The sequence below is a fragment of the Brienomyrus brachyistius genome, chromosome 8 (assembly GCF_023856365.1).
Source record: "Brienomyrus brachyistius isolate T26 chromosome 8, BBRACH_0.4, whole genome shotgun sequence".
NCBI lineage: Eukaryota > Metazoa > Chordata > Actinopteri > Osteoglossiformes > Mormyridae > Brienomyrus > Brienomyrus brachyistius.
This window is the reverse complement of record NC_064540.1, coordinates 17,321,614-17,335,063: the sequence shown is the minus strand read 5'-3', so window position 1 is coordinate 17,335,063 and position 13,450 is coordinate 17,321,614. Positions and strand designations below refer to the sequence as shown.

Here is a 13,450-nt window from a genome sequence, read left to right as displayed (position 1 = left end):
GGTTAAATTTACATTGCATTTAGAAGATGCTTTTGTGCCAAGTGACGTATAGGTAAGGCAGTCAATATTCGTGCCACGCCGGTGTGAAAGCGAAACAAAGAAGGTATGACTCAGCAACGCGCCCAGCTCCATGCCGTTAACGATGAAAGTTGCAACGCTTCTCACCTTTGACACACTGCTCCACCGCCTCTAGATTGCGCAGGGTAATCCTCATCAAGCTGGAGTTGAGCATCAGCTCGTTCTTGTGTGCCGGCCACATGTGTTCCGGTGCCAGGTTCACGAAGAAGATGCGGGTATCGCCAGTGCTGATCTGGTTGTCGCAGATTTCTGGGTCCCCAAAACCTGCTATCATCACCTTGTTGCCTCCGTCCAGCCGGATGTCACTGCCGACCACTGACTTGCCTTTCATGAAACGCCACACCCTGACCTTGAAGAGACAAGGCAAATGATTAAATACCAGCTTCTGTTCCTTCTCGCGCATTCATATCTGCGGTTATTAATCAGTCCCTTCAACTTCGCTTTCCAGGTCTGAATCAGAATATTTAACGCACCTGCAGGGACCTGCCGGCCTTAAGGCTTTGGCATAACTATGTTTCACTGAAGAAAAATGAATGCATGAGTCAAGCTTATGCGGCAGTGTCCATGGCCTTGAGGACTTTAGATTCTAATCTCCAACTGATGCATTCCTGCAGCGCAGGAAAAAGACTGTGTCCAGGAGCTTCAGTAATCAGCAGAGGCATATACAGAAGTTACAAAGCTGTGGATAAAAAGCCGGAAATACTGGGAAAATAATTATATGGATGATTCATAAAAAAACCCATCCATCCATCCATCCATCCATCCATCCATCCATCCATCCAACCAACCATTCATCCATCTATCCATCCATTCTCTGAAACCACTTGTCCTATTCAGGGACGCAGATGGTCCAGAGCCTATCCTGGAGGCTATGGGTGCAAGCAGAGAACAACCCAAGATGGGGTATCAACCCATTGCAGGGCACAATCACACACCAGTCACTCACGCAAGCAGGAAAAAGAAACATTTATATCATAATCACATAAGCCATGTATACAGAAAAACAAAAAAGCACTGAACAGCGATGCTAGGAGCAGAATGAACATGACAAAGGTCCCTAAGGCAAGGTGATGGAACAGTACTAAGGGTCCTTATTATCACCATTTATTTTTCTACATAAGACCTGTAAAGATCCAGATGTCCAGAATCTTCTTGCCTAGACTTTGATCTCTAGAAAAGTCATATTATGGGATGCTTCATAATGAAAGTGTGATGGGGCATTTGGAGAGGTTAACACGATACACAACATGAGTTTGATGGAAAATGGCATCACAAACACCATTCTGGTTTATTACAAAATATACATTGTATAAATCTGCAAAAATATTACTGCAAAATATCAATATGGTTTCATGCAGTGTCACTGTACACACTAAATGAAATTTACAAGCAATCTCTGCAAAAAAAAAAATATATATTATATATATATATATATATATATATATATATATATATATTATTGCTCTGACTTGTTTTTCTGAATGTCTTGTTTTACTGATTTTCCGTCATCTTCCTAAATATTTGCTTTTAAATTAATTCATCAACAAGTAAGCATACGCAAAAAGTACGTCCAGGGAATGGAATGGAACCAATGGCAGATTCAAGGTCGTTTTTACATCAAGCTTACAAATTTCAGCCCACTTAAGCACTACACAGTGATGATTTGCTTTTCACCTGAAGTTGGAATGATCCAAAGGACAATATTAATTAGCTGTTTACATTCAAAAAACATTTCATTGTTGTTTTGTATAAAGCATCTTTATTCAGATAATTAATATTGTGTTGCGCGCAGATTGAAATTATTATTTAACATTCAGAAAGAGATAATTTATAGCTAGCTTTTGTGATTTCTTAAAAGCTCAATATTTTTTATTTTTTTACAAACCACCTTCCAATTAAAATAGCTGCATGCATGACCTTTAAATATTACCTTTTACATATTTAATTAACTATAGCAACATATATTAATTATAATTAATAATATAAGTAATAGTACTGATGTCATTTGACGGTTTAATACGCATAAACAGCGTTCTTACGTCACTGATGGGCACCTCAAACCTAAAGTTAAAAACCTGTAGATTTTACCTTGCAGGAATACGTGTTGCGCACCGGATCCACATTCATGATTTCCTCCACGGTCCCGGTTAAAACTACATTGGCCGATTCCTCTCTTTTCTCCAGTTCATTCTCCGGACAACTTCCATGGCTGCAAGGCTGGTACAAAAGCCACACTATAAACACTGTCCACCGGTACAAGTTACCAGTCACCCGTTTCTCCCCTCTGCCCATGGCCATGAAAACTGGTCTAACGCTGTATCTCGGATTCTGCAGATATGCTCACTGGTCTTAAACTGTGGAGTGAAAAAACAAATAATATAAATGCGACAAATGATGTCCCAACGCCCACGAAAACGACATCGACTTGATCCTCTGGTGTCGCTAAATCCGGCGCATCTGGCTCGTTAACAACTTCTTCGTAACGCGACAAGATGTGAACAACGGAGTACCGGTCCTCCCATAGCAGAGCGTCTACTGGGCAGCACGCGCTCACCGTCCCCTTCTTCTGCTCTCACTCATTTTCTCCCACTTGAAGTGACGCTGTTGATTTGCATGAAATCTGAATTACTGATAACGCTGGTCGGAAGGACGAGCCCCCTTAAATTTGCGCAAGACGCCACCCAGTGGAGAATGGCGTATAGACATGGCAAGAAGAATAAGATGGAACTTCAACTGCAAGAGACCTTAAGAGTATTTTTTTTGCAATACACTTTCTACAGGTTTTTTCCCATGGTGCAGTGATGTTTATCTCCCTTGATTTCTTTAATGGTGTTTAACCTTCAGTTAATAGTGAATACGAAATTGTACGAAATTCGTTTAAAAATCATAACAAGTTGATAAGAGCTAGGATATAGATGTGAATCGCCTACAAAAAAACAAAACATCTATTAAATTATTCCGCGATCCTTTTCGTTGAATTTTTATGACTTCGTCCTATTAACATTTAGTAAGTTTACGTGTGTGTGCACGTTTGTGTCACTTGATCATGATTGAGGTTGATTAATCTAACTGATTGATTTTTTAAGAATTTATTAGAATTTACTAGTTACAGTTGGGAGCTACACTGAAATGCATTTACTGCTGACAACACAAGTCGTGAAATGCAGGCTTCATTAGATTGGAACAAATGGAGTAAAAGTTTGACTACCAGTAATAATGTGATTGATTTTTTTTTTCATGTTTTGAAAAACAGACTGTCCTGTATCTAGAAGGAAACCTTTAAAAATATCAGCACCAATCATTTTATTGAGTATAAAAACACCACACAACATGTTCTTAGTGAATGCATGATGCGTCTTTCTACATTTAATCAAAAACAAAAATAAATTGCTTTGTGATTACACCCTAGTGTCAGACACCATCACAAGCAGATGTTGACTCTGATGCTTCCCACGGCTGTGCTGACTTCTCCATACATCTCTTTCAGTCTCATCCAACATATTTTTCTTCGTTCTCTTAGATTTAGTTCAGACTACCTTAAATCCAGCAAGTTATCTGGCTAAGCATGAAATCCTGCTTTGTGGAACAGGCCCCATGGCTGTCAGCTGTCTAACTGTAGATCATCTATTGATCTGCTCAGCGTAGGTCATCCACCTTTCACCTCATTTATAAATGGCTGCTGCTCTGACAATCGTTGGATGCCGTTTGACTGGCAGACCATTCCAGGTACACTGGGACACAGGGACAGATAGATTTTGAGATAGATTTTGTCTCACATTTTAATATCCATTTTAAAAACCTGCTCCATCATCTACACTCTGTTAAGTGGATTTAAGAGGTGAAATCTATTAGCCACCATAGCTGCATACATAGTCTGTGAGGGAAAAGAGCAGGACTGCCAACAAATGTGGGTTGTGAGTATCCATATGTTGGTTTCCTACCTGCAAACAACTTACAATACCTTGTACCATCCATTCTAATGTTTAGTTGATCAAAGAGAGATAGCAGTTATCTGCTATGCACTATTGCAACACCCCAAAAACCAACAAGACTCAGAAAGCTTCCTTTGAACTCCATATGTTCTCTGTGTTCCTTAATAGCAGGTGGCCTTTTCTCTAGCAGCCCCTAGCCCCGCTATTCCAATTTTAACACCACAATAAGGTCTAGGACCTAGAACCCAGTTCTTGGGGTCCCCCAAAGAGTCCATTTTTGGCCCCTCCCAGCCCCCAGAAAAATATGGATTGTCTGTGGGTCCCCGAGGACCGGATTGGGAAACACTGTTCTAGGCTATTGTAGTTTCACAAACAACCATTTAAGGTTTTCAGATGTTAATTGAGAAGCGGCTATTCTTTGTAATCCAAACCCACTGTTGAAGAATTAGGAACCTACTGGGTGCTTGTCATGTCATAAAAAAATCATCCGGAGTAATTAAAAGTGGAAGTTCTGGAGTCATGCAGAATGGTTTGAGGAGCTTGCGGACTTTGCTGAAATACCCGTATCACTGACCAATAAGCGATTTATTATTCATTTATTATTTATACTTTACAATATTGTAAAATAAAAACAAATTACAATGTTAAAAAATTAATCTTCAGACAGGATGTAAACTGAGATAAAACAAATACCCATAATCCCAATGGCAGAGAAGTTATTTTACACATTATTATTACAAATAAGACACTTAAAGGTCAGCGTCTGTCTATCAAACAGAATTACTTCAAGCCGCATCGTCCACTCAGATCACAGAACACAGGCTTACTGGTCATTCCACATACAAATAATGTAACAGTTGGCGGTGAAGTCTTCTGTTACAGGGGGTTATGTTGGGGGGTGGTTTGCTAGCTCATGTGCGTGATGCCAAATTGGTCTCAGTCTTTAAATCTCTGCTGAAGACCGATCACTTCAGTTTAGCTTAACAAAACACACTGTAAATCTGGCTGCTGATGCTGCTGCACATCCCTGTTTTTGAAATATTCTGAAGAAATGACGCAGGAATGTATCACAACACACCCCTATAAAGTGCCTTGTGGGGACTCCATTGTGACAGATGCTATATAAAAATGAATGCAATTAAATAATCGGGAGCTTCTAAAAATGAAGCATGTATTGCCAAGTTGTTACATGGGGATGGACAAAACAATGGAACTGCCCAGCAGGATGTTAATTTCAAGGACCTAATGAGGAGTAGGGCACCCCCTTTTCCTTCAGACAAATCCTGAACTGTGTATCATGGCATCTTGCACCCCCATCCAACCATTTTCTGTTCTGAATAAGACTGCTTGTCTTACTCAGCGTTGTGGAACGGGCGGGGTTGGAGCCTATGGGCACAGAGCAGGGAGCGACTCCGGATGTGGCACCAGTCCATCACAGGGCAGACACTCACACACCATTCACACCTACGACCAAGCTGGAAGCTCCAGTTAACCTCAGCAGGCTATTGCACTGTGGAAGGCAAACCTGAGTGCCGGAGGAAACACCACAGGGAGAACATGCAAACTCCACCCTGACAGAGACTCAGACCCTGCTCTGAGAGGTGTGAGAGAGCAGTGCTAATCACTGTGCCGCCATGCCACACTTGGACCTTGCACCATTTATCCGTCCATTTTCTAAACCACTTATCCTTCTGGGTTGCTGGGGGTCTGGAGCCTATTCAACAAACACTATGGACTGAAAGCATAAAACACGACTCTTCAGTTTATGTTTTTCCACTGCTCATGGCTCCTGGTTATCCAGCTTTGAGAAGTTCACAATACACAGTTTTAGCTGAAACTGGGTCACAGAGGTATGACAATCTTAAGTGTCCATCGATCCCAGCTGGTGAGCTTCAGCTTATCTCAGCTCATCCTCCTTCCCGGAGCAGTTTGTCCTTGTCTGGTATATGCTGTAAGTTTGTCCTTGTCTGGTATATGCTGTCATTTTGTCCTTGTCTGGTATATGCTGTCAGTTTATCCTTGTCTGGTATATGCTGTCATTTTGTCCTTGTCTGCTATATGCTGTCAGTTTGTACTTGTCTTGTAAATTCTGTCATTTTGTCCTTGTCTGGTATGTGCTGTCATTTTATCCTTGTGTGGTATATACTGTCAGTTTGTCCTTGTCTGGTATATGCTGTCATTTTGTCCTTGTCTGGTATATGCTGTCAGTTTGTCCTTGTCTTGTAAATGCTGTCATTTTATCCTTGTGTGGTATATACTGTCAGTTTGTCCTTGTCTTGTAAATGCTGTCAGTTTGTCTTTGTCTGGTATATGCTGTCATTTTGTTCTTGTGTGGTATTTGCATATATGTCATAATTTTTGACATTGCTCACTTTGACACAATTAATAATTTAGCGTTTTTCGTGACCAATGCACCTGCAGCTGGACCAGCATCTACTTGGCCTTTCTGTTAGCTACCTCACGTTGCTTTGAAAATTCACATTGCTGACTGACTTTTCTCTACAGTGTTCGCTTCTTGCTGACAGATACGTACTGCTACCTGGATATCAACCTAACATAACTTACCTTTTTAGTTCTGTTTGCAATTTAGTTACCTACAAGTTACACTCCTGTTTCATGTGCTGTTTCCATTATTTTGTTCACCCCTGTATATTGGCAAGCATATCCAGGTCTTGTAAGGACAGCAAACATTTCTCAAGGTAATGTTCTATGCAGATGTGAAGACATGGAGTTATACAACAGGTAGAGAATGTCTCCTAGGGAGAAGCTTACTTCCTGAATAAGTTAGTATCAAGTAACGTCATGCCTGACAATAAGCCCAAAATCCAACACAGTCCTGCCTGTGTGATTCACTGAGAGGCATATTCAGGCGCATGCATATCCCACACTCTCATCTTTGTGTGTTCTGAGTACAATGCCTTCCCAGACTACCTGGCTTGAGCTATTGTGAAGGACCTCATTCAGAAACTCTCCTTCTGAATGTACTTCTTATGGCTGAATGTGCACCACATGTAAGCGAATTATACCAGGAGAGTGTGGTCACTGTTGTGCTGTTGAATAAAACCTGAATGGAGAGGATTTTATAACATAGACATGAAGAGCATAGTAAGCCAAAGATGGCGGTCTGTTGACTTGCCATTCAAATGAGCTTTTCCTAACACACATAAAGTATTAGATTTCCCCATGTTGCCTCACCACAAGTGCATGAAGCCATTGAAGTTGCAAGCAAACATGCTGAAGCAGCTAATTATATCAAAAATACATGTTTGAACCATGCTTGGATGCTGGTTTTATGCCCAGATAATTCAGATTTTTATACACAGACACGCGACAAGGTGGCACAGTGACTAGCATGGTCACCATTGGTACTTTATCCTTCCTCCAGGAAATTGGTCCCCATAAGGGAAAAAAATGGATATTTATCACGTTATGGGGACATTGTGTCCCCATAAGGATAGGTATACTCGCACACACACACACACACACACACTCATTTACTTACACACTTGCATACACATACTCTCACTCTCTCTCCCTCTCACACAGACACATACACATACTCATGTACCAACACACACACACCCGGGCACACAAACACACTCAGACACATGTAATCACACACACATACACTCACAGACACAGTTACATATATTGGGAAATTTAGAGATACCATTTCACATGTCTGCATGGAGGAAACATGGAGAAATGCGGTGGACACCAGTTGCAAACCAGTGCAAACACGGAGAGAGCGTGGGACTGCAAAAACAACACCTGTGCAGAAATTACAAATCGCACAAACAAAAGAATAAAAGAAATAGATATCATTAGATTATTGACAAAATTTCTGCATACAGATATCAAAAACGGTCTGAAGACTTGCTTTTGGTATGCAGTGTTTTTGGTTTTGTTTAGTTTGATTCATAGATCAAAGTAATGCACCAATTAGGTTTCCCAGCTCTGTAATCTAAAGTCAATATGATATGAGACAGGTGGGAGACAGGAAGCAGTGGGAGCTGGACTGGGAGTGGGTACTGTTGCGTAAGAAAGATCATAAACATTCCAGCAAAAAAAGATGTCATCCCAGCAACCCAGAGATATTTTGGCAGTGCTCAAGACAGTTCATAATTCTGAACCAGCTGGCAGAGCTGCGTATGCAAGAATGAGCAAAAAAAAAATATATAATAATTCCAAAGACGATACGAGAGACTGATTAGTAACTATAGGAAATATTTTGTTGTAGTTAAGGCTACTTAATAAACTCAAAGATTCACTTTCTAATGATTACAGTTATTTGAATCTATCACATAACAACTTGGTTTAATGAATGGAAAAGCAACATTTTGCGTTAGTCCTGCTACTCAGGTTGTCCTTATCAAATTTAACAATTTAGTTGATGTTTGTTATAGAAAAATCACAGTGTGACTTGCTTTCTATTTTAATTGATGCCAAATTGTCATGTTAGCACTCTAAAATTGCTTCTAAAAATGAAAGCACTGTCTTGCGGGAAGTATGGATCATTGTAGGACCAGAAACTGACACGTTTTGAGTTCAATCTGATGTTTCTGTACAGTTTCTATCCATAGTTCTAACAGTCATTCAGCAATCGACTTGTTAAGCCACGCAAAAAAAAAAAAAAAACGTTTTTCGCTGTTATATTTGTTCTGCCTGGTGTTAATTTTTAGTTATGTAAATACCTATAAGAATATAGATTATTTAATGTATAATGATAGTGAGTCCTTCAAAATGTATGCCATGAACTACTAATGAGCATTCAAAACTGCAAAAGTGCCCGAATTCTGCATACATGCCAAGATCCTGTGTTGGACTGGGTTCATAAACTGGCACTGAGTGTTATACTCAGTTTTCTGCCAAATACGTATGATTCAGGTCTGAATGTCAGTCTTATACAGATCCAGTATGTATGAAATGTATAATCACACTGCATTAAAGTGCTTTTTCTCACTGGCAGTGGGTATCATCTAGCCATAGCAATAGCTGGCATAGGCCTGACTTGGTACTGAGAAGCACCATACAAGGACACAAATTGTGTTTCGCTCGTTGACATGTCAGCAAACTCCCCTGACAGAAGGTGGAAGGTGCCAGAATAAGCAAACACTGCTCTCCTGTGAAATCGCACTAGACGTTGCTTCACAACTAAAGTCCCGAATGCAGGCAGGTCTCTGCAGCAGGTATTCACAGGCATAGTGCCTACAGAACTCTCGTCACCTCTTGTCAGAATACAAAGGCATCCATACAATATTCTGGGAGTGTTGCTCAACCTGATTATCAGACATGAAATAGACAGCTGGTCTCGGCTGTTATTATAAAGGACCCCGTTTCCAGCAGCTTGCATGCAAATTTTTGCGAGGACACAAGCAGACAAACTCATTTCAGTGACCATCATATACATTCATTAAAATTCCTTCATCTGCCAGTCACTTACGTCTAATGCAACTTATGTGTTCATAGAATATACAGTCAGTGACCAGTTGGTGGGCTATTTACAGCATATTTATTTGTTCATTTATTTGCTTACTTGTTTGTTTGTTAAAAAATTCTTAAAACAACATTTAATGACCCTATTAATCTACCGCAATAAGTAAAGGTAAACATTCAGAATTGAAGCATAAAGGACAATTAAAGTCAAATCCAATGATTAAGATGCGCCGAATACAATTAGTACATCATAGTTTGTTAGGAAACTAACTCTTAGCAGCTGTTTTCAGAAAGTTGAAATGAAGTTTGACATTGCTTGAAGAACATGCAGCGTCATACAGGTACATACCAAAAGTTTACTTGTCCCACCACACCAGAGATAAATCAGAGTGTATAACGTCCTGTGGTCTGCTTCACACCCTCACCTGCACTGTCCCACACATGCATCAAAATTTCTTAGTCTAAACATCGCTTCCTCACAATCTCAGGCCCTTTATTTTGGTGTCATTCAGCTGCTTTCATCTGCATCCTGTTTCCCTATTTATGTTAGGCCCCCCAGGGAGGGCTCAGGAACAGCCTGACAACCCAGACTCCAGTACTGGCAGCAGGATGACATTGTGCTTGAGACTTATCAAATATCACACCGTGTCTTTTAGATAAGCAGAGTCAGTAAGGGTCCGTTTGCTAAGTATCAGTAGAATATTGATACCATTAGAGAGATAAAGAGAGAGAAGCGGACACTGGCTGATAAATTCGGAGAGATAGGGCCCGTCATACATTGTCGTGCTTTGTTTTGCTTTGCGGGCAGTTACCTTGTTTTATCTCGTTTCTGCAAGTCGCTGATTAGCACCACAGGAACCGGAAAAAGACTCGGTTACGCCCTGTACTGCAAGTACTCTGCTCCTCAGAGCTGTTTGGGATGTGCAGATTTTACTGTCCATCATCACCTCGTATCGATTACTGTAGAATATTACATTAGGTCACATTCCTTTACAAATCTTACAGTTACTACTGCAAAGTCTGTACATCAAAGAATGCATCAGGTTTTAGCATGAAAAAAAATTGAAATGGCAAAGACTGAATGGCTAAAGTAAGTTAATTTGTAGTGGAATAATACACTTCCTTCACCTGGGATTCATCACAGGGATGGCAGTGAAGTTTTGCAAACTTTCCTGTTTCATGAGATTGCAGGTCCTGGTTAATTACAGACATTCCATTATAATACCACTGACTACTGGCAAGTCAGCCTGCTGAGGTGACTGCAGTGTATTTGTACCAAGTGCTGATCCCGGTTTCACTGTTTCCGTGAGCTCAGCAAACTAATCCTGATGCTGAGTAGGTTGCCATGCTGTGGTTATGTGGGAGTGGTCTCTAGTCAATCACATGCACTATTGCTTTTTGGAGGACATCTCAATTCGAGCTCATACAAGGGATTTAAACTCATGCATTTAACTCGTGCATTTCTCCAGTGAAGAGTACAGCACTTCCTCAATTATTAGAAAACAGTTTTTGAGGTTAATCTTGGCAAGTTTGAAGGGTGGGAAAGAAAGGTGGATGCCTGTGAAAGGAATTAGAGCATGCTAAGAGGATGAGCTGGCTTTACAGGCATCACTCACTCAAGGGTTCATAGCCTATAAAGGCTTATCAAGAGAACACTAGGGTCCGATTGCCAAGACTTGCATAGACCATACATCATACCTGGCTCATGGGTCATTGCTCTGGGAATGCCAGGTTGATCCCAAAAGCAGTGACTCGCAATGCATTTCATACCGTTTATCACTGCCTGTCAGCTTTCCCTGTTTGAGCCCTGAAGTTACGGTGGTGCTACACTAATCTTAATGCTGATTTTCCTGGAGCTGAATTCAAATTCCAGATGTTTGTTGCCCATGTGTAATCTTCCGATTCTGTGACTGCTGTACATCACTATGGAACCTAATGGTATACAAACAGACAATGTACCTTTGAGTATCAAGCTTAACGTAACCTACTTTACATGTCTGAGCAATAAATGTTAATGTTTAATTAGCATGACTGTATGACACTGGCTGTAGCATTTGATCAAATGATTTTGAGGCCCTATTACACATGGGGTTTACACTAATAAGTCTTTCATAAAAGGCACAAAATTGGCAATAACTGAGTTTCAGTTCACACACACTGACATTAACTGAGATGGAACTTTCACTCACGGTGTGTCCTGAAAAATACAGGGGGACTGAATATTTAAAATTCCAAAGTAGGCCAACCTGGATCGTGTATCACTCTGTCCTGTCAGTTTTATATGATTCAGAAGGTAGACCAAGGGCATGCCACACAAATAATGTAATTTTTAGTATACATTTTTTCAGTTTTCAAGTTTTCTTAAAAATAAAAATGAAGCAGAACCTAGGACCCCTATACTGATCATATACACAGCTAAGAGACTCACTGCAAAGGGTGTAAGAAAAACAGATACCTGACAAAACAATACGGAACGTCTCTGGAACGATGTGCAGGTGCCAGAGTCAGGTGCAGCGGTTCTGTGTCGGCTAGGAAAATAAGGAAAGAGAGGAACAGAGCGATTCTAGAAGTGCGATCAAATTTCATTGCAAGTCAGGACCCAGGGGGCAGACAAAGCAATGGATTCTAAACAAACATCACAGGTTAGCAAACAAAACACTAACAATGAGAGGACAGGTGCAAACAGACACATCTCAACCTCAAACTTAACTAGTTTAAGTTTATTTAACTAGTAGTAAATGTGAAGTCTAGATCAGGGAAAGCTATAAGAAAACGGGATTAAGGATTTTTCAACACCAGCTACACGAGTGAGAGCTAGGAAGAATTTCTTCTCTGATTATATAGCTCTTGGGCCCGGAACTTCCAGGTTAGGCTGAGGTCATTGGAGACATTCTCTTATTCCCCAGACTGAGCAAGATGATGTTGCACAGGAGTCTGTTGTGGCACAAATGTTTGATACCCAGGAGACAGTGAATTGCCGTCACTCTCCTCACATGGGCATCGTGCTGAATATAATTTGAATGCTCAAATATAATTTCTGTTAAAGCACAATAAAAGGTTGAGCTCGTCTGAATTTTCCTTTTAGGAAACGTTACTTGGTCAGAAGTTATGCAAGGGTGAATTTAGTTTTGAGCAAAAGTAATTTTCCATTCAGTGGTCAATTTTATCAGTCCATTTCAGTTTTACAGTCATGCAGGTCTGTCACACTCCTGAAATACCAACCAACAACCCAGCAACAAATTAGTCTGTAGGCATCAATTAGTAAACGTGTTACTCGGAATAAGAATTATTGCATAAATATGAATAAATATCTACACACCCTCAAAGCAGAAATGGTACATTTACTGGAGAACAAACCTGGAAAAGAAGGGATACAAAAGAGAATAAATCTTCTGTTTTCACTACTCTTCGTCCCCTGCCTGACTGTGCTTTTACAGACCACCCAGGCGAGCCCAAGAGGACAGGCCCCAGCAGGAGCCGGTATCTTACATAAACTCAGAGCCAGTTTAAAATAGTACCTGCAAAAAGTCCATTCAAATCTGCAGTCTCTGCTATCTATCCAGCCACTTGGAGGTGGCACTCTTCTGTTTTACAATGAAAAGCCATGTCTACACTGGATATCGGCAATTAAATTTTACTCTTCGAACGTAAAACTTCTAACTTTTAATCTTCAAGGCTTCATTTTTATTATCATTATATATAACAATATATTATAATAGTAATTATAATAATACATGCAGCTGGTTTGTTAAATAAACTTTGTAGAATTTAAAGTCTGATCTATTATGTTTGTATTTACATCCTGACACTGTTGAATTCTTTAATCTGAAGGATCTTAAGTAAGTCTATGCCTGGTCGCTTTAATTCAAACTAACGTTACTTAATGGAAAATATTACAAATCACTTAGAGAGCAGCACTGCTTCAGGGCTGAGGACCAGGCCCTGTGGTTGGTAATTAAATACCAACATGATTTATTGATGTAATGCGCTTGTGGTCCAAAACG

The 13,450-nt window shown here is 40.3% G+C and overlaps 1 protein-coding gene across 9 annotated transcripts in view; it reads right to left on the bottom strand.

Annotated features, from left to right (window-relative positions):
- Window positions 1-2,679, bottom strand: part of agrn (agrin) — a 188,766-nt gene extending 186,087 nt beyond the window's left edge. For 5 of the 9 annotated variants that reach the window (XM_049022950.1, XM_049022952.1, XM_049022957.1 and 2 more), the window contains exons 1-2: window positions 2,167-2,679; window positions 166-427 (exon numbers count right to left, since the gene is read on the bottom strand). In XM_049022950.1, coding sequence (XP_048878907.1) covers window positions 166-427; window positions 2,167-2,376 — 472 coding nt within the window. In that variant the 5' untranslated portion in view covers window positions 2,377-2,679. The remainder of the gene's footprint in view (window positions 1-165; window positions 428-2,166) is intronic. The other 4 variants (XM_049022954.1, XM_049022951.1, XM_049022956.1 and 1 more) reach the window with 1 other exon arrangement.
- Between the last annotated feature and the right edge of the window lie 10,771 nt (window positions 2,680-13,450).